General features: G+C 41.6%; 1 protein-coding gene across 1 annotated transcript in view; it reads right to left on the minus strand.

Moving 5' to 3' along the window:
* Impg1 (interphotoreceptor matrix proteoglycan 1) overlaps positions 1–22,426 on the minus strand; it is a 109,472-nt gene that overhangs the window by 83,448 nt on the left and 3,598 nt on the right. Inside the window, 6 exon segments of the mRNA XM_051140600.1 lie at positions 1,240–1,298; positions 10,185–10,337; positions 13,287–13,390; positions 15,432–15,496; positions 20,148–20,176; positions 20,448–20,614. Of these exon segments, the coding sequence (XP_050996557.1) occupies positions 1,240–1,298; positions 10,185–10,337; positions 13,287–13,390; positions 15,432–15,496; positions 20,148–20,176; positions 20,448–20,614 (577 nt within the window).

The raw sequence follows: 22,426 nt of genomic DNA on the forward strand, positions 1-22,426 counted from the left end.
TAGATTAAAAATTTGTTCTTTCACTGTAGTGCTTTATTCAGAAGATCTCGCCATCTATGCAAAAATATGTGCCTATCGCTTCTGATCATCCTCTCATCCATCTGACTTCGAGTCCAATACTGCAGAGAGGCTTCTTGACACAGAGCAAAGTGAGTTTGCTCCGGTAAATATTAGAACTTTCATCTTTTATCATGCCGTCTTTCCAATATTTTTCTTCTTTGGAACGATCCAAATCACAGAGGCCTGACAGCCCTGGGCAACCCAGCTGGCTGTGTCGCCTAAGCCCTTTTTCTCCAGGCATAAGCTGTTCTCACCAAGGTGTCCTCCTGCTCCCAGGACAGGTGGTGACAGAGCCAGGAAGACTCTCACAAGGTTTACTTCTTTCAAATCACCTCCTACCTCCCCAGGCCTGGCTGTTCAATCCCATTTCTACCAGCACTGCTATACTCTCTGCCTGTAGATGTTTGAAATGAGGGGAACTTAAAAAACGAAGCAAAAATTTCTTGTTGAAATCCGTGAACCTGCATCAGAGTGCCCTGAGTAGGGTGGCTACAGACCTGCGTCTGCTGGAGTGTCACCTCAACCCTGCTTTACCGTGGCATCACTTTAGCATTTCAAATGTTAAGCCCCTACTTTTTGAGTCATACAGCATTACTTTAGTCCACACAGTAGATAACATGATGTGTGTGTGTGTGTGTGTTGTGTTTTGTGAAGTCTTGCTTTTGTCCCTGTGCACTCCATTCATTCAATCCCTCTACCCATAAAAGCCATTAACCCCCCCCCCCCCCGATAAAATCAGACCTACCTGTGTCTCTTGGCTAACATGATTTATGCTAATGGGGATGAGATTTAGCCTTGGAGAGAACATGAGGCAACCCAATACCAAGGCGATTAACTGCTACAGTGTTTTGATCTGTCTTTACTGAGGTGTTTTCCAGACTTGCTAAAGACGTTGCCCAGGATGGCAGGCAGATGCTCTGTAGAGGGCGGTATTTCCAGCCCTTTGAGCAACATTGCAGGTCCTGTGCTGTACCCCACACAGCAAGGTTTCCTGTTCTAATTAGAGCACTGTTATCTCAAAAGCATTCCCTCTGTAGGACCAGACTGAGTTAAACAACTGAAAGAGAAAGGACCTTCTAATCCTCTGGACATCACTCTTAATGGAGGGTGGGGAAGAAGTGATTTTTAAATTTGTTGTTTTCAATTTAAAGCCGAGAACAGTCTGGTTCTTTTACTCACCCAAATCTGACCACATGGATTTCTCTGAATCCTGGAAGTTTCTTAAGTATCTTTTGCAGCTGTAGAAAGAAAGAAATGTTGAAGCGTTCTTTGGTCGTACTGACTCATATCTTAACAAACAAGCAACAAACAAAGCCTCTAAACACCTTTGATGAGTCAGTTAGGGGCATTTGAAACAGAAAGCTGAAACAACAAAACATGTCAAATACCCTCCCTTCGCAGACATTTCTGAAGCCTAGAGAGTACTTTGTATTAGCTTTAAAGCCATACGCGAGTGGTTCTGAGATGCTTCCAATAGTGGTTTTTACATAAAATATGAAATAACATTGAGATAGTATTTGGCAGACACCTTTTTAACTGTAGCCTTTTCACTTACGTAGAGTAACACACCTTTTTCAATATAGCTAATAAGAAGCTAATGATATTTCCTGAGCTGAATTAGAGGATTTTGAAAATACAACACTGAAAATAGGTTTATTTATTTATTTATTTATTTATTCACTTTACATTCTGATTGCTGCTCTCACCTCCTCTTCTCCCAGTCCCATCCTTATCCCCTTCGTCCCTTCCTCCCCAGAGAAGGGGAGGCTCTCCATGGGTACCAACCCAGCCTGGCAACATATGTTGCAGAAGGACCAAGCACGTCCTCTCCCACTGAGGTCAGACAAGGCAGCCTAGCTAGGGGAAAGGGATCCAAAGCCAGGCAACAGAATCAGAGACAGCCCCCATTCTAATCATTATGTTACAGGTTTACCATGCTGCACATCTGCTACATGTGAGTAGGGGGCCTAGGTCCAGACCATGCATGCTCTTTTGTTGGTGGTTCAGTCTCTGTTAGGCTTCCATGGGCCCAGGTTACTTAAGTCTGTAGGTCTTTTTGTAGTGTGGTATCTTTGACACCTCAGGGTCCCTCAATCCTTTCGCCCACTAGTCCACATGACTCCGCTAGGTCTGCCTGATGTTTAGCTGTGGGTCTCTGCATCTGTTTCCATCAGCTGCTGGATAAAGCCTCTCAGAAGACAGTTACGGTAAGCTACTGTCTACAAGTATACAGGAATATCATTAATACTGTCAGGGATTGGCTTTTTCGCATGGGATGGGTTTCAAGTTGGACCAATCTTTGGTTGGCCATTCCCTTAATCTCTGCTCCATCTTCATCCTTGCACATCTTGTAGGCAAGACAAATTTTGGCTTGAAGGGCTTGTGAGTGGGTTGGTGTTCCCCTCCCTCCACTAGAAGTCCCACCTGGCTACAGGAGGTGGCCACTTCAGGCTCCATATCCTCTGCTACTAGGAGTATCAGTTAGGATCACCCCCATAGACTCCCGGAAGCCTCCTCCATCTTGGTTCTCTGGCCCATCCTAGAGAGGCGCCTCCCCACAAAGATCTCTATTTTCTCTCCCAGCCCTCCCCACATCTACCCTCACACTTGATTCCCCACCCCCATTTTTCTCCCCATCCCCTGTCTCATCCTCATGGTCGGCTTCCCCTTCCTCTGTGTGCATGAAGGGCATCCCCATGAAGGGGAAGTGATCAAAGTGGGGTGTTTGCTTAGAAAACCATTTTCAGCACTTTACTCTGGGGTAGTGTCTATCTTTGTTGCTGAGGTGTGTTTCTTTTTTTTTGTTTTTTTGTTTTTTTTGAGGTGTGTTTCCTGTAATGCAACAGAACAATGGATACTGTTTTCACATCCATTCTGTTAGCCTGTGTGCTTTTATTAGGGAATTGGACCTATTGATATTTATAGATATTAATGACCAGTGATTGTTAGCTCCTGCTATTTTTATGTTGTTGTTGGTACTCTTGGTGCACACACACACACACACACACACACACACACACACACACACACACACTTCCCTTTTTTGTTTTTGCTGATGAGGAGTTATTTATTACCTGTGTTTTCTTGGGTGTTGTTAAAACTTTTGGTTGGAATATTTTTTCTTGTATTTTATGTTGGGCTATATCTGTGCTTGTGCATACATATAATTTCAATTTGCTTTTATCATGGAATATCTTGTTTTTTCCATCTATGCTAATTAAAAGTTTGTTGAGTATAGTAGTCTGTGGTCTCCTAGAGTCTGCAAGACATATGCGCAGGCCCTTCTGGCCTTTAGAGTCTCTGTTGAGAAACTGGATGTAATTCTGATAGGCCTGCCTTTATATCTTACTTGGTCTTTTCCCCTTGTAGCTTTTAATATTCTTTTTTTGTTCTGTACACTTACTGTTTTGATTATTATGTAATACGAGGCTTTTCTTTTCTCGTCCAATCTATTTAGTGTTCTGTTAGTTTCTTGTATGTTTATAGGCATCTTTCTTTAAGTTGGAGAAATTTTGTCCTATGATTTTGTTGAAAAATTTTCTGGGCCTTGGAGCTGGGAGTATTCTTCTTCTTCCATTCCTATTATTTTTAGGTTTCATCTTTTCTTTCTTTCTTTCTTTCTTTCTTTTTTTCTTTCTTTCTTTCTTTCTTTCTTTCTGTTTTTCGAGACAGGGTTTCTCTGTGTATCCTTAGCTGTCCTGGACTCACTTTGTAGACCAGGTTGGACTCGAACTCACAGTGATCCTCCTGCCTCTGCCTCCTGAGTGCTGGGATTGAAGGCATGCGCCAACATGCCCGGCCTGATTTCCTCTTTTCATAATGCCACATTTCTTGGGTGTTTCATGTCAGGAACTCTTTAGATTTAACATTTTCTTTGAGCAATACATCATTTCTTCAACCATATCTTCCAAGCTCGAGATTCTCTCTCCCATCTCTTGTATTCTTTTGATGATGTTTATGTCTGTAGTTTCTGTTCTATTCCCTATGTTTTACATCTCCAGGATTTCCTTAATTTGTGTTTTCTTTATTGCTTTTATTTCCATTTTCAGGTCTTGAACAGTTTTATTCATTTCCTTCACCTGTTTGATATTTTTTTCCTGTATTTCTTTAAGCTACTTATTCATTTCCTTAGAGTGGATTTAAGGTCATCTTGTGCTTCAGCTCTGTTAGGATATTCAGGGCTTGCTGTAGTAGGATAGTTGTGCTCTGTTGGTGCCATACTGCCCTGCATCTTATTGCTTGTGTTCTTATGTTGGCCTTTAGCCATCTGGTTGTTCCTGGTGTTGGCTGGATGCTCCTGATGCCACCAGGATTCCTGAGGAGGTAGGTAGAGCCATAGGTCTGACAATGGAGCTCAGGGAATAGCATGCAACTCACCTCTGCTGGTTGCACCCCTGGTGGACCTGAATGCTCCTGGGGGCTCCTGTAGGTCTCCTTGTGAAAGCAAGCAGAGCCCTGGGCTTGATGGCAGATCTCAGGGGGCAGAGCCCAGCTCAGCACTGCTGGCTGTGTCCCAGGAGAACCCTGTAGGTAAGGAATTGGTGGGAGGGGTCTAATTTGAATGTTTCTTGACCTAGCAGGCCTCCTTGGGAATGCAGGGAGAGCCCTGCGCCAGATGAGGGAGCTCAAGAGTCAGTCTATGGTTTAACCTCTGCTGGCTGTGCCCTAGGTGGGGCTAGGAGGCCCACTAAAGGTATTATTAAATGCAAAATGGCTGATTAATTAGAGTTGTTCTTAGACTTGCATGGATTTCACAAGTTATCTAAACTTGTGCTTATTAGTGAGGCTTGTTATCAGAATTGTTTTCCTGGCTCTTCCCCAGCCTCATAAGCCACATCTTTGTCCTGGCTAGGTCCATGGGAGTGGGTGGTTCTTTATAAATCTTCCTTCACAGTGTTCTGCTTTTGTTTACTTCCTCTTCTTTTTCTCTCACCATTCAGTTTTCTTTGCTCCATCAAATTCTTGTCTTTAGTCTTTAAGTGTCAAGACCCTTCAAGTTCCCACCCTCTAGCCTTTTCATCTTACTTTCCTTCTTATTCCAGAACCTGTCCCCTCCCAGCTTTGATGGATGAATCCTATAGGACAAGAGAGCCTGAGAGGAAGGCAAAGCCGACTAGGAAAGGAGCTTAAGCAAGACAACAGGGGGACAAGTGAGGCCAGCTTTGTCCTTCTTCCTTGCCTCTCTTTGATCCCTCATACTCTTGGTGGGGAGATCTGATTTTCTCCCATGGCTTCAGCAATCTCCTTATATTCAGTCTCAACTTCTCCACACAAGTGTACTTTTCTTCCCCAAATACGTATTATTTCCCAATGTCAGGCAAGCTCAGTGGCATCTAATGTCCAAAGCCAGAAATATCAGGATATCTAGACACCCTCTCTCTTTGGCTTTCATCAGCAGTTACTAATCTCCATTCAAATCTCCTAATGCTATTTGAGTTTTTCCACATTATTGTTCCCATAGCAGCCCTACCAACCTCTCTTCCTGCACTGTTGGATTGATTCAGTGCCCATACCCCTGTGGTGGGTGTGTGTGTGTGTGTGTGTGTGTGTGTGTGTGTGTGTGTGTGTGTGTGTGTGTTGGCATGGGGATAGAGATTAAGAATTTTCTCCTCTGCTCCCTTCTTTTCTTGGTGGGGACAGTTATATTTTCAAGTTCCGTATTGTTGGTTTCCATAAAAAATCCTCAGCTGGGCCACACTGCCTGTGGTATGGGGTCCAGTTATTTGGGAAGGCACCAAACACTCTTGCTGATCCTGGATCCCCTCTGCCTTACCATTCCCACTGTGTGGTGGTCACAATGAGCATGGCCCTGAGGGGGCTCAAGTGTTCCAGTGCTCGGTCCCCAGCTGTGGGCTATTTAGGAAGGACTAGAAGGTGTGGCTTTGTTGGAGGAAGTGTGGCCTTCTTCTAGGAGATACTTCACTGGAGGTGGGCTTTGAGGTTTCAAAAGCCCACATCATTCCAGTAGCTCCCTTCTTTCTCTTCCTGCTTGCTACCAGTGAATAGGATGGAAGCTCTAAACTACAGATCAGTGCTATTCTGCTCTTCTCCCTGCTGTGATGACCAGGGGATCACCCTCTGAAACTGTAAGGAAGTCCCCAATGAAATGTTTTCTTTCATAAGTTGCTTATGTCACGGCGTCTCTTCACAGAAATAGAAAAGTAAGTTGCACTTTTCTCTTTATTAACCCCTTGATGAGTAGCCTGTAGTTGACCATCCAGTGAACTGCAGCTGACCTCTGTCTTTCTCCATTTATAACACACATTTCTATTTCCCCAGAGCCCCATAGATTATTTCCTTTGGCCCACAACACAGTATCCCTCATCTTCTTTCTGCTCCTTGGATCCTTCCACCAAGACTTTCTCTTCTGAAAAGTGAAAGCTCTAGACTCAGCTTCAGGTTGGAGCATTTCTTCTCTTTGCCAGGCTACATCTATAACCTCTAGGAAGGGCATGCACTTTGGCATAGGGATGAGTCTTTATCTCTCTTGCTTTTAGAATCCACCATATTGTCATCGACACAGAAGGGACTCAACACATATTGCTCTGTGAGGTGAGTTCATCTCTTCTTCCTCTAAACTCATCAACATGCCCTTACTTTGTCACTGTATCTAAAAATCAGTGCCACTCTGCATTGCCAGCGTCAAAGACTGTGGCAGAGATGATGCGCAGACAGATAATTCCCGGTCTCTTCTGGGGATGTGGGCTACAGCATGGAATTTTTCCCCCCAGTAGACTACTTTACCTTCTAATTATATTTTGCCAATATTAAAAATAGCTTTCATTTCCTGAACCTATAGGAACTCTAGTGATGAAGGTAGCTTAATCTGTGTGATAAGTAGATACTGTGCTAGGCTGGGTTTAAATATTGGTGCTATTATTTTCTATCTGCAAACTCCTGAGTTTCTTGCTTAATGTCTGAGTTGTGGGCTCTTCATCAAAATGGGACAATGATACCCATGCTTCAAGGACCAGTAAGGAGTGAGAAACAAATAACATGTGCCTGGCAGGCAGCCAGTGACTGCTTATTTATTTATTTATTTATTTTTGTTTTTTACTTTTCCACCTGGGTTGCTAGCTCTCTGAGAGTCTCAATTTCCTCCACAGCACTGATTCTTCAAGGGTAGTCCCAGCTTTTTGACAGTCTTTTTAAAAGGACTTAGGCAGGGGAGGCAGATTGAGGATCCCTACTATGATGCAGGAAGGAGGCTTCCCCAGGGAAATGTTTGTGTGCCTCTCCCCTACCTAGTAATGATTTTAACAGAAGAGCCAGGGGAGAGGGAGGCCAAGTTCTGCAGAGGTGGGCTTTATTTGGGAGCCTACAGGAGAGGTCCCTGTACATTCTTCAGACTTGCTCTGGTGTCCTGGGGAAACAGCTTTGAAACCATAGTGAACGTGGGGTGTCAAGGCTCAAGGGTGTGCAGCAGTATTTGGAGCAGGGGATAAGGATCTGAAGTAGTCTGCTTACAGAGACCCTGGCTTACTGTGCAAGCAGTCAGTGAAACCTCAAAGTGCCTCTGTGGAGGCTTCCCTTTGCAGTGCCTGGGAGGGCTGTCCTTCCTCCCCTCTAGCAGTGCTCCACAGAACAGGCTTTGGTGCAGGAGATTTTTTTTTGTTTGTATCCATGCCCTCTTTGTGAACCTGTCTGAGTCTGATCAAGAATCAGCTTTGCATCAGAGGGCGTAAATGGTGTCTAGGGACATGATGACAAAAGCCTTCAGTTAGTTCTGCTAAGTAATCCACTGGGGACCTTTCAATCAGGAAGCACTAGCTACTAAATTGCTAATTAAGTGCCCACTTAACCTTATTAATAAGACTAAATGCACAGGGTTCTCCCTGATTCTGCCAGAATGTATGTTAACGGGGCTATAAAAAGCAGCTACAGCTGAGTTTTGCTGAATGTTTGCACAGGAGAAAGCATTCAGACAACAACCAAGTGGTTCCTTTTGACATTTGTATTAAATTGCTCATTAAGTTTATTGTGGAAATTAAATTACTGCAAAGCACTGTCCATTAATTCCTGATTAGGTCCAAAGGACTAGGCTAATACAAGCTATGGGTGGGTGGGTGGGTGGGTGGGTGGGGGGCGGCGTGCTGATTGGGTTTCTAATGCAGGTTTTGAAGTGGTTCTTCTCAGGAGCCAGTGAACAGGCAGGTGCTACCGACAGTGAACTGGCCCTTAGGTAATGGAAGACTACAGAAAGTTAGCAGTATTGATGCTATGCTCTTAGGATCAAAGTTGGACAAGACAGGCTTCTTTGCTTAAGTTTTCAGGGGCTAGAGGACGATTTGATGATACAGTTACCCCTTTCCCATAAACACTCCTTTGGTGGAAATAATAATATTCTCTGTTATGCTATTTTAGACACTCAGAGAATTAACAAGTTAGGGAAGAGTCTGTAGACAGGTAGCAAAGAGACTGACCCTGTTTCTCATAGTTTGAGAATTCAGTGCTCACCTCTCACCTAGAGAGGAGATTATTCATAAAACCTTTTCTTTTCTTTTCTTTTCTTTTTTTTTTACCTCCCACCCCTCTCATTTTAAGCAGAAAGCCAATTAAATATTTAAAGCATCATGTATATTAGCTAGAAAGTGAAGGATTTTGCAGTATTCCTGAACCACACACAAGTTCTTAGACATGGATTATTAAGCAGAAAGTACTTATGAAGTCTTAATTACCTGTTCCATTTTGGTATATAAAACACTCTTTAGCAAATCCTTGATAACAGGATATATTCTGAGCATTTGGGAGCCATGATAAGACATGGCTCTCCCTTTCAGCTTTGTCTTATACCCCTTCATTACCATCTCTCTCTTTTTTTACTCTACTTGACAGAAACACAAACTATTTGCAATTTTCCTTCACTTTTAATATACACTCACGCTGCTTTCTTAGTCTCGATGACTTTTTACCACATACATGCATTTTCACTCCACACAGAGAACCCACAACACACCAAAGAAATGGCTTAACCAAAGTCCAACTTAGTGAACCAATATTTTTTTTTTAATTGGGGCTACATATAGGGGTATATGTGAAGGGCTATTTATAGGACTAGAGACACTGCAAATGCACTTGCATCACTGAAAATCCCACCCAACATTGGCAATGACTTAGGAGAGCTGAATTTCTAGAGCTCGTTGCAAGACACGCAAGTAGCTCTACAGGTCTGAGAATCTCCTCTCTGCACTCCACTGGTCAGGGTACTCCCTCCCCACAACTGTTTCCTGCTCCTATAGCCTTGAGGAGGGACCTTTGAGAATCTTGTTCATTTCTGCGTACCTAGAAGTGTGATATCTGTCCACTTCCAGAATTTCATGAGCTTCTACTTCCATCCTGGAAGGAATATCTCAATTCAGAGAGAAATGATTTGACACTCAACCAACCATGGCCCTTCCCTATGCTTCACTTTAGGCACTCTGTCATAGAAAGTTCTGTGCACCACTATGGGTTTGTTGCCTCTGGGATAGACTCACTGTACCTGGATTAACTTTTGCTCTAGTAATTGATGAATAAGCACTTTAATTATGTCCACTTAATGTCATGTATTTAAATTGCACCAAATTGCAAAGGCAGCATTGGTGGTGTAGTGGCAAACACAGATGACTTTCAATTTGCAGAAGTGGAAATATTAATAGGGATATAATATTGTGAGTTGAAAATTCATAATTCAATCCATTAGATTCTCTAGTTGGTGCCTAGGTGATAATTTTTATTTTAATCTTCTAAAATTTTAATCAGTTTTATTAATATATAATTGACATATAAAAATGAAAGCACTTAAAATACACCTTGATGGATTTTTGAAAAGTATACTTATGAATCATTACCATAATGGCAATTTACATATGTAGGATATTTGTGGCTTTTAGCTAAATGAGTTTAAAGCATTATAAATCAAAGATAATTTAAACATAACTAACATTCACCAGTTGAAAAGCTGGCCTGGATAATTTGTCCCAATATTTTGGAACTTAATGCAGTATTAGTTTTCTTTTTAGTGGTTAATAATGGTTGCGTGGGTATAAGATTTTGGAGATAATAGTCAAAGGATGCATAATATTCTGTTGGGTCCCAGAAGGTGCCATGATTTGGGGTGTTTGTGTGTAGGCTGTTCCACTTACCTGCAGTTGTGACTGTTCCGCCAGCTCCTGGTAGTATGGGGACCCAGAGTTGGTGAGCTCTGCCTTAAACCTGTGGTTTGGCAGAGAGATGCTGAACTCCACCTTCTCCTCTGATGGGAATTCAGACACATGAGTAGGTTCTGTTTTGGTTTCCTGGGTTAAAACCAACAACAGCAAAAGGGCCTCTATTAGTGTTAATAACATGTTATCAGCTATATTATATAATATATCTTGTAACTGCATCAAGAACTGGACAGTGAAGGTCCAAGTTGTTTGGAGTAGAAGTATTGTAATTATGAGTTGCCTCTGAGTTTTAGTAAGAGACAAAATACTGGAGCTCCATTGGGCTGGTTATTTCTTTACTTATTTGAGTCTGGGTCTCACTCTGTAGCCCGGGTTGGCCTTAAATTTGAGGCAGTCCACAAGTTGTCTTCACTTATTTTATTTTGAGTCAGAGTCTCATTGTTGCCCAAGCTAATTCTCAAACTTGCTGCATAGGTAAGTCTTGCCTTGAACTCTTGGTCCAGCCTCTGCCGTTCAAGTGTTGGGACTGCAAGCGTATACCTTATTATCCAACTTCAAGATATTTTAAAATAACAGATAACAATTATCTACATTTATAGGGTACAATGTGATGTTTTGATATACATTTATAATCTGGACAGATTGTATCAGGTTTATTAATATGTCCAGCACCTCAAATTCAAAAACATCTTGTTTGTGTGTGTTTGTGTGTGTGTGTTTGTGTGTGTTGAAAACATTAGAATCTATTCTCTTAGCAACCTTGAAATGTATCTATTAAAGTCAGCATTCTGTGTAACAGCTCACTGAAGATGATTCCTTAGATATGACTAGAATCTGTGCCCTTCGGTTCAGTGTTAACATTCTCTCCTCCTCTGGACTCTGGTAGGGAAGTTGTTCTATTTATAGTCCACGTGTAAAAGATAGATTTTTAAATTACTCGCACCTAGTACCTTCAGAGACTTCCTATTACTTGTGGTTAAATACTTAGATTTTTTTTTCCTGAAAATTTAATATTCTCTGTAGTCTTATTCCAATCTGCTTGAATCATTTTATTTTCACTCTGCAGCCATGACTGCAAGATTAATCAAGCACTACATTTTTCTGCTTTTCTCCTCCTAGAGAGTCTATTCAAAATGCATCCACTTGTAGCAATAGTGTTCTCTCTCTCTCTCTCTCTCTCTCTCTCTCTCTCTCTCTCTCTCTCTCTCTCCCTCATATGCATTTTACTCATTCTATGTTTGTCTGAAATACTCTTCCCTCTATTTGGAATTTCAGTCTCTTGTTTGGCACCTACTTGTGCGTTTGCCTGTTGTCCTCTCTCTATCGGCAAGTCTTGTTGGTCCACACAATTCTCTACTGTACAAAATTCCGAAAAGAAAAAAAAAATTCCCAAAAGCAAAACCCAGGGGTTATTTATGCATAAAACTCACTGAGTATGCAAGTCTGAGGAGCGTGCCCCTTACAGCCTGTCCTAGCTTATCATTTTGTCCCAGCAATTTATCCTGCCATCTTTAATAATAGCACACAAGATATTTTGTTATATATAACTGCATATGTTCCTTAGTTCATGAGCTACTTGCTTGTCTTTGGATATTTGTTGTGCATCTCTGGTCTTGACACATCAGTGGACTTTAGTAAAATATTTGCTGAGTAAAAGAATGGGCCATGGATACAAATAGTAGATGCTGCTTTTCAAAGGATATGGCAGATGTCAGATGAAATATGTGGAAATATTTGCACAGAGGGAGGTACCTACACCAGATATTGAAGCATATGGGTGAAGAAAGGGAAGAAAGACTGGTTATGTTAAATATTTTGAATTATGAGATACTTTTTTTTTTTTTTGCCAATAGCACATTGTCTGTTGGTGAAGCAGAATTTTTCTATAAAACTGCATTATTTTTCTTCCTTGTTTACAGCAATAGTTCAGCTGTACCTGCTGCCATCTTGCCTGAAGGGCACACAGGGAGGCCAGCAGGCTGCTCATCAGTTTTTTTTTTTTTTTTTTTTTTTTTTTTCATGCAGAGCTGGTAAAACAGTTGGTTCTTTTTGTTTTGTTTTGTTTTGTTTTTTTTTTGTTTTTTTTTTTTTTTTGCCTTAACCCTGCCCTGTGCCTCAGAGGGAAGTTGAAAGGATGAGGACAGAGGAAAAAAGCATCCTAGAGTCCAGAGTGGGTGTGGCTGCAGCAGCAGTGGAAGGACAGGACATTCTGACTTGTCATTCTTTGGGTTGCTAACACTACTTCTCATGAATAATGAGGGAAGCGGTTCTCTGTTTTAGCACTGCCTGGATCTAGGTTTTGGAAAGGATAAACACTTTCTATTTTGATATTATAAATAATTCTCACAGTTGTACCAGTCTACATGGTGGCTCGTGTGCCTTTCAGCCTTAGATGAGGCTATTTCTGTTTCTGTTTTTCTCTGGCTTGATGTCAAGGATTTTGAAACATAATTGGCATATGTATGCTGCACATGACAGGGACTAATACTTGACTCTTGTTGTCAACAAGTCTTATATTTTAGTAGGGAGTGAGTGAATCTATTGTGGTTGTTTGGCTGATTGATTTGAATGCTCCTGGAGCACCTGTCACACACAAGTATCTGCTGGGTACAGGGGAGAAGAATTTCTTCTTGCTTCTTGTACTTTCCTCTATCTTATCCTAATTCTCAACCTATTTATTTCCTTGGTCCTTAAGATGACATAAAAATGGGGAATAGGATAAAGTTACTGAGATAATCTGAGTGATGAAAACACAGTACTAAAAATGTTGAGTATCTGATCCATCTACCTCTTTCCCTATATTTCTGGAGAAAACAACGCAAGGCTAGAGCCATGACTCAGCTGCTAAGTGCTTGCTGTGCAGGCATGGAGACTAAGGCTCTTGATCTCCAGAGTCCAAGGAAAAGCCAAGGGCACATGGCAGCCTGCCTGTAATCCCAGCACACATGTGCCCACATACATGTGAACATGCATACACACTTGAATGCACACCACATACACATAGATATGAGGAAAAAGAAAACATAAAAAGAAAAGACCAAACATGTGCATGCAAACCTGTACCAACTCAGATCTTACCACTGTGGGCTTCTGGATGCCTTTGAGGGTGCCATTGAGAATCTCATTGAGGTGCCTGTCGTCAGGAGGGAGTGGGAAGGGCCCCAGTGACATGCTGGAAACATCTGTAGAAACTAGAAAGATTTCAGACACACACACACACACACACACACACACACCATAGAAAATTTTAAATTAGAGCAAGGCCGAGATTCCATAATTCCATATGTCTTTTTCTGTTACCCTAGACTTTACAGGTAAGCACATTATAAACTAACTTTTCAAAGACCCCATGCATATGTTTTTGAAAAGAAACTACTAAGTCACATTTCCAATACCCATTCAGTTGTTCCTTCTGGGACCAAAATTTGGGGTTACATGTGGAACGGTTAAATGATTTGTCTAATGAGAGCTGGCTAATGTTTCATTTTGTGACTATTTAAAGGATGAAAAGACAAGTATTTATATTGAATTTGTTCTTCTGAGAATTATCTTAGAATAACTCTCAAGTCTTTAAAGTCTAGATTGCTTTAACAATCAGTAAATTTTAATTATTAAGACTTAGGTCATGAACTCAAAGAGATGAAAGAACATTAAGGTACTCTCAATTACCCTTTTAGTTTTTTTCCTTTCATTTGTATGAGTGTTTTGCCTGCATGTGCCATGTGCACCACATGGGGCTTTTGTTCCAGAGGTCAGAAGAGGGCTTCGAACCCCCTGGAACTGGAGTTACAGTGGGTTGTGGGCCACCATTTGTCAGAGCATCAAGTGCTCGGAACCACTGAGCCATCTCTCCAGCCCCCAAGACACCCTTCAAAACACCCCTTTACAGACCATTATAAACCATTTCAGAACTCTGGAAAACATTTAGAAATATTTAATGGTACCAAGAAGGGGCTTCTATGTTCTATTTAAGGGATAACTCATTTTAATCTATGTGCATTTTTATTTTATCATAAATTAATTTTTTAGAAATGTTCAAGGAAAATATTGTTGTGATTAATCAGTTTACACTTAGTCAGAAATTGCTTTCTTTTTATATTTTAATTAGACAAAACATAGAATGTATTGGCTTAGTTTGGAGGCATAGGAAACAGGTTATATCAACTTAAAAAAAAAATTGTTCTATCCTCTTCCCCAATTGTTCCTTAGCGCTAAGAGGCTCTGTGACGTCATTACTCTAAGTGTGGAACTGTGGCTTTTAGTGGGACCTTTTGGGTTAGATGGAGAAATGACTTAAAACATATTCATATATTATTTTTTTTAGATTAATATGTTTTATTATTTCATGTGTACTGGTGTTTTGCCTGCATGCACATCCATGCACCTTGCGTGTGAATGGTGCTTGCAGAGGTCAGAAGATGGTACTGGATCCTCTCGGACTAGAGTTACAGATGGTTGTGAACTGCCATGTAGGTTGTGAGTATCAAACCCAGATCCTCTGTAAGAGCAAAAAATTCTCTTAACCACTCCCTAGCCCAAACATACTTATACTTTGAAAGGGCACATAACAGTAATGCATGTCTGTGGGATATCAAACATGTCATTGTGTAATGCTTAAGTTGGAGTCGCTACATCTATTTCCTTAAACATTTAACATTTCTTTTTGATAACCAAAATTATCTTTTCTTTTTAAAATACATGACTACACTCGTACATACATGTCATGCACATATACACAGGCAATGAAAATTTCAAAAATGTAAGGTTAAGGCTGTATATTCAGTATTGTCAAATGTGCAATGAGACAGATGCTTTCCAATTTAATCAATGATTTATTATTTTAATTATAATAAAATGTCTGGAAAATACTTGGCAAAATCTATGAAAATAGAAGCTTAGCTTTATTTCCTCTGTAGTGCAGGGATTGAACTCAGAGCACCAAGCTAGACAAGCACTCTCCATTGAGCTGTGTCACGAGCCCCAGAAATCAGTCTTCAATTTAGCAGTGTCCATTGAGAAATTCATGATTTGAAAGGTATTTATGCTTAAATGTGTTGATCAAACAGTATTTGATATATATATATGACATTCAACAGTAGAACTAGAAATAAGAAGGTGCATCATAAATTACACTAGCTTTCTTCAAAGAGTGCTTTGCAAATACCCTTTTCATGATGGTCTGAGTTGACACTTGGAAGTAGACGCAATGAGATGGAAGCTTACCTGTGGGTAGTGCGGGGGTCTTGGTGGGCTCTGCCAGTGTCTCCCATGGGGCTACTTCATCTTTTCTATTAGCACAAAAGAAAAGAAAGGAATGGTGATACAGAAGAACTCAATGGTAGGGAGCCCACATTGAGTTTGCCTATACTATAAAGACTAAACAATAGAGACACAGCATATTTCAATCTAGATTTATCTGGTTTTGATTGCTAAAGTGATATTTGAATATACATGTATATATCCATATGTATATGTGAATATATGTATCATTGAAGAAAAATTCAAACCACTTCTTTGATTGGGTATTCCTGACTCCAGGTCTTTCTCTCGTCCTCTTGGCTTTGTGAGGTCTCAGGAGGGCATTTATACAGTAGGCAAAATTGAACTTCACTTGTGTCCTGATGTTTTATTGTCCCTTTGCACATACAGTGTTTGTGACATAAAAAGTGGTTGGTGACATAACTGAACACTGGAATCTCCAAATCTCAGACTCCTATGCCTGTGTGTATCAAATAAGTAACTGTTGTAGTTAAAGGAATGGGGGGATTAGCTTCTGGATAAATACAGGATTATTAAATCTGTATTCCTTGTACAAACAATAGTACACAGTGATAACCAGCCAGAGAGTTAACGGTAAGACTTCAGATCAATGGATGGCAATGTGGGAGGTATTCTAGCATCAGACCTAAGGTCACAGTGGCAGAGTTTTCTGCATGCACAATATAAGCCCATTACTAATAGGAAATAATGGAAAAGAATTGTGGTAGTGATAACTTTTGGATCTCGCTTACCATCATTTCTAGTGTAACGTGTAATTTTCAGTGCTTCATGATGACAGAAGATGGAAAGAAAGAATAACTGATGTTCAGTTCTTACAGAGCCACCTAGACTGGACAGAGCCAACACTGCCACTTGCACATCTCTGTCATGCCAACGCTCTCCAAAATACTGGGCAGAGTAATGTTTAAAATATTATCAGCTCTTCTCTCATGTACTTTGGCCGCTAAAGTTGAATGGATGTTTGAGTCTTAGAGATAGGTCAGTGGGTAAAGCGCTTGTTGTGGAAGCCTGAAGATCCGAACTTGGAGCCCCAGAATCCACATAAAGCGTGGGCACAGAGATCTATGTCTACAGTCGTAGCACTCGGTGTCGGAGACAGGCAGATCTAGCAGGTTCACTAGCCAGCCTGCCTAACAAACATAGAATTCCATTTTTAGTAAGAGACTGTGCTTCAAAAGTAGAGAGTGACTTTGGGAGACAGTGAGTGACATTGACCTCTAATTTCCACAGGCATATTACAGGTGAACATTCCCGTACACACATGTGCATGTACATTCATTTATCTCTCTCTCTCTCTCTCTCTCACACACACACACACACACTAAAAACAACAAACAAACAAAAACCCCACCAATAAACAATGGATGTTCTGAGGAGGACCAGTCGGATGGAGAACAGATGTGACATGGTAATAATTAAAGTACATTATATAAATGTATGAATATAAAAACTTTTAAATAGAATTAATATATGATGATAAAAATCAGCCATTCTTACTATTTTTCTGGTATTATGCTATATGCTTAATAAATAGCTTTTGTGAAGATGATGTTTAAATGTCAAACACTGTGGCATTTATGATCTAGGCAAATTTTGTTTCCTTCTAATTTAAAGACCTTTGTTTATGCTCAGGTCCTCCTCTCAGGACCACTCTACTCTCCTTGCTTCACGTTGCTGTGAAAAAGAAACTAAGCAGGAGGAGCCGAGTTCTGACCACAGTGGCACTGCTTAGTTACAGGTTAGCATCCCAGCATGTGCTGCACCTGTGACTGGCGTCCTCTTCTTCTACCATCAGCTGTGATGCTTCCTCTAAGCTGGCAAATTGTACTACCCACCCGCCAGAAGCTCTGGTTGAAAATCTGGGGTACCTGGTTCTTGGGCTGGCTTTTATTTCAAAGCCATTCGAAATTGGCAGACTTAGGGACTAGTCAGGGGAGTGAAATTTTGTTTTTCTTCTTGGAAAGGTTTTATGTCAAAGAGAAAATTTCCCCTTAGCTGATTTGGTGTCTGAAGCCTGTTACCCCTCTTTAATAATGATATGGGTACATGTGGGAATAAAGAGAATCTCTCTCTCTGTCTGGGAGAGGTGAATGTTTCATAATTTTTCATGTTTCTCTATCAAGAATGAGGATGCTTTGTGGACATCTCTCATGCGGGTGGCCAGAGAATATTTCTGTGTATTGTAAACAAAGTCAGCAATGTAAGCCTAAGCCTTTCCCAGGTCATGCAGTCACTCCTGGCAATGCTTGAAGTGAGTGAGCGCAGCTCAGCACTCACATTTGACTAAGAAAATGGGAGGCCACCCTGCTGTCTTGCCGAGCACAGGTAGAGGGTCACATGGGTTCTGCTGCTGAGGAGTTTGTACTTTTCACAGGAAACCAGGGGAAGGAAGGACATGTCCAGCAAGGAGGCAGATGCCAAAGAGAGTAGAAAGATCAAGACCGGCTTCTGCCTTAAATAGGCTGTGAAGCTACTGTGGGGCACTGGAGTCCTCCTGGACTGTGGTGGTTTGAATGGGCGTGGCCTCTGTAGGCTCATATATTTGAATGCTTGGTCTCCAGTTGATAGAACTATTTGGGAAGGATTAGGAGGTGTGTCCTTGCTGGCAGAGATATGACAGTAGGGGTGGTCTTTTTAAAAAATCTATTTTATTAATTTATTCATATTACATCTCAATTGTTATCCCATCCCTTGTATCCTCCCATTCTTCCCTCCCTCCCATTTTCCCCTTACTCCCCTCCCCTATGACTGTGACTGAGGAGGACCTCCTCCCCCTGTGTATGCTCATAGGGTATCAAGTCTCTTCTTGGTAGCCTGCTATCCTTCCTCTGAGTGCCACCAGGCCTCCCCATCCACGGGACGTGGTCAAATATGGGGCATATGGGTGGTCTTTGAGGTTTTCAAAGCTCAGCTTAGTGTCAGTTAGTTCTCTCCACTTCATCTCTTTTCCTCTTTCCCTCATCCTTCTCCTGCTCCTGCTCCTTCCCTTTGTTTTGTGGATGCTGCCTCAAGATGTGAATAAGGGCCCAGCTGCTGCCCTCGTGCCATGCCGGCTTGTTGCAAAGCTCCCTATCCTGATGGCCATGGATTCACCCTCTACACCCGCAAACTCCCTATAGGTGCTCTTTTCAGTAAGTTGCCTTGTTCAAAGTGCTCTGTCACAGCAGTAGAAGTGTAACTAAGACACGGAGCTTGAAAGAGAGACGGATTTGGATAGGTGGAGTGGAGGAGGTAGTTTCGGAAAACTCTTAGGTCAGAGCTCAGGTTGAGCAGGGTGTGTGGTGAGAAAATGGCATGGAGGCAGCCACGGGAATTATGGGTAATGGGAAGCAAACTGGAGAGGTCAACGGACAAGAGTCATGTTTTCCCTCTGCTTCAGTAAAGGGTTCGGGAAGAAACAAGCAACACCAACAAGGTAATTCAAGCGGTGATTCAATAAAGTGATTATGCATTAAGCTGTGGGAAAATAAGGAGATGAAAATACTGAACCATGTAGCTGGCAATGGTAGGGCATACAAAGTCAAAAAAGAAGGAGCTGCTGGACATGAATGTGATGGTGTTCAGAGACTTGCCTGTGGGTGCGAGTGTGTGTGTGTGTGTGTGTGTGTGTATGTGTGTGTGTGTGTGTGTGTGTGTATAAGAGGGAGTGGTGGTGGGATTCAGTGATAGTGACCACATCCTGCTCTCGTCATTGGCTGGTCCTACCCAGAAGCCAGAGACCAAGTGATGTTGCTGATGCAGTTCTTAACAATGCAGCTTCCCCAGGGAGTGGGATGGCCAGACGACAATGCAGAGCAATGAGGGAATATTTTGGGTGGGAGCAAACAGGACTCTACATACAAAAGGAAGAGTTCAGATTTATTCATCTAGGAGCAGTTATGTTGAAGAGGAAAAGAAATCAGAGGCCAGGATATTTATTAGGGGAGATCAGATTTGAGGTCCGCCCCCGACCAGAGTAGACTAACAGAGCTATGGGACAGGTTGGTGGTAAAGAGACAAGAAACAAAACAATAAATGTGAAAGACATTTCGAAGTATTTCCTGTAACTCGTATGCCTAAATGCGCGTGTGATTTCAACACATCATCAACTGTGTGTGCTTTGTGAGCCTGGAGTTTGGCAACAGCATCTCTCTTCTTTAATTACTTTAGCTAATGTTCCCTCTTTCTCTCTCTCTCACTGTAACTCAGTTTTCTTATTTGATATTCAGTTCTTGTTGAGGACATAGCTCAGTGCTTCAGTAATTTAGTTTGAGAAATACTAACGCTTTACAGAGTACCAAATGAGAGCTCAAAATCTAGGTTACGCGTTGATCCTGTTACGCATTTTCCTGATGTAACTAAGTTTGCTGCAAGTCCTAAAAATTAAACTTTTAATGGATCCAGATCCTTGAAGGGGAAAAAAAATACACATTTGATACATATCACACGGTGCGGAATTCCATTTTTTATACAAACATCGATCTCAGTCAGTCAGGTCTGTTCCCTTTCCCTCTGTGGACTCATTTATCTTTGGTGCAATATATGCATACATTGCCTATCAAAATAACCTACACAGATCTTGGGGGTTGACAAATCATGGAGGTACCATAGCTTAGTTGCACTCCATTATATGATCTTTTGACAGTCAAGAGCACCCAGAATTCTATTTTGAGTACTTACCTTCCAGGGAAACTTCTCTGTTTGATTCTCTGAAAAAAAAAAAAAAAAAAAAAAAAAGTAGATAAAAAGTAATTTAACCAAGAGATAATGTCAACCGAAGAGCTAAAGTCTGTTTTCATTCCCTCTGCCTTCAACTATACTTCAACGTGCCTGTGCAATATTATTTTGCAGGAATAAAATTCCTGTCTGACTTATCAGCTATCTCTAAGTATTTTGTCAAGTAACCCTTACGCCTTGGAAACCATTTCAAAGAGGCAGGGGCTGGAGGCCTGGCTGTAGTCAGGCATTGCGCAGGCTCACCTGCTGAAGAAGATCCAGGTGCTCCTGGGAGTTGCTGAAGTTTTTCCCAATGTCAAAGAGGCAGAAGGTCTCCTTCTGGCAGATGCTGACCCAGTCTTGATATTCCTCTGTGTCAGGAATGCGGTCCAGAAAGATCCGATATGCTTCCCACACGACTTCTTGGCACACTGTAACACACAGCAGTTAGGGGTTCAAAATGGAAAAACCCTTTCCCCAAGGCACAGAGTCTCATAACACAGGAAGTGTCTTCATGTTTATTTGATACACTAATTTACAAACGCTGTAATCAGTGCTGTCAAAAGACACAATCTAGAATCAGAGAGCACCCAGAAGGCATTGTCTGTCTAGTTAGGTTGACCTGCGGTCATACCTGGGGGGGCGGGTATCTTGATTGCATAATTGAGATAGGAACATCTCCCCTGGGCCCATGAAAATGTAATCACCTAAAATATCTTGGCACCTAATTTGTGCTAGGTGGAAGACAATGGGGTACAAGGTGTGAGTGGATGCTTCTTATGTTCACGTGGAAGCCTATAAGAGCGGTGGGGGAGGTACCTTTTCCAAGGAAATGTGGGTGGGTGGTGTAGAAAGAGATGTGATAGTTTCTACTTCTTGAACTGAGGACATAGAGCATGCCCGGCAGACTCTACCACTCTACCCTACTTACTAATTCAGATTTTGTTTTTTGTTTTTTTCTGAAAACTTGATGTCACTGTTCAGCCTTTATTTTTTCTTGCAATGCTGACAATTAAAGCCAGTATTTACCAATGCCAGAGAAATACTTAACTACTGAAACACATCCCAGCACCCCTACTCTTAAGAACAGCCTCTTAATGTATTTGTTAAAAGAACTTGGCTCAATAATCATAGGCCATGGCAGAATCCACTGGACCACCAGAATGATCTGACTCTTGTTTTATTTTAAATATCAATATTTACAGCTCACCGAAAGCAACATCCTTATTAATTATTTAAGCTCATGATGGAAGACTTTCGATGTCAACTGAAAAAAATGTGCCAGGGGCAACATAGATGAATAGTTAGAGTAGGAGGTTAACAAAATATGAGAGATTTCCAGTGTGAATGATATGTTTTTTGAAATCTCTCATCTATCTATCTATCTATCTATCTATCTATCTATCTATCTATCTATCATCTATCTATCTCCTATTTATTTCTATTTTATCCCTTCCTGAGAAGGGATTGAAACTTTTTGGGGGAGAGATTGACATCATCTGACTTTCTAATGAAAGATGGTTGTGGAAGTAACAAGATGAGGGAAAACTAGTTCGGAATCATACTCCTGTGTCTTATGTCCCAGGCCCCAACCCACACCATGTTGCATTTCTCTACACTTTCTGTTTTAGGAGGCAGAGAGATTTCAGATCAAGGAAAGCCCATGGCATTTGCCAGCAGCACCTGAGCGAATCTTTTCACAGTAAGGCACAGAGGTGGTGGGGATAGCAGTTGTACTGCTCAGAGATCTAGTCTCCCACATTGAGGGAAACCACTGGAAAGCGGTGGCCACACCTAGAAAATGTGGTCTGCCATAGGGCTTCTCTCCCAGCTGCAGAGATGACAGCAGTGCCAATCCTAACAGCAGCAGCATAGAGCATGTGGCCTTCATCTCCCCAGCACCCAGGAAAAACTCTTGGAAATGTGCACATTTGTCTCAACCCTAATTGCTGTAGGTCCAGTGGCCCTTGCTCTCCTCCTATCTCACAGGCTCCATCTGTCTTTGGGAATATGCTTTTTGTTTTACAGCCCGCCTCTCCCAGTGTACCTTCTAGGTTAGTTCAACCCTTGCCCAACTGCCAGAAATACAGCAATGCATAAAAGAAGGTGTCACTGCCTTTTGAGGCTTAGTGTTGGTGTCTTTCATGGACAATACTCATAAACACCAGGGAGGTTAGGACTCAATATTCCCTTCTCACTACCAGGGAGGTACAACTTTGGGCATGTTGGTTTTGGGCTGTTTT

This window comes from Acomys russatus, chromosome 32, assembly GCF_903995435.1.
Source record: "Acomys russatus chromosome 32, mAcoRus1.1, whole genome shotgun sequence".
NCBI classification, from domain to species: domain Eukaryota; kingdom Metazoa; phylum Chordata; class Mammalia; order Rodentia; family Muridae; genus Acomys; species Acomys russatus.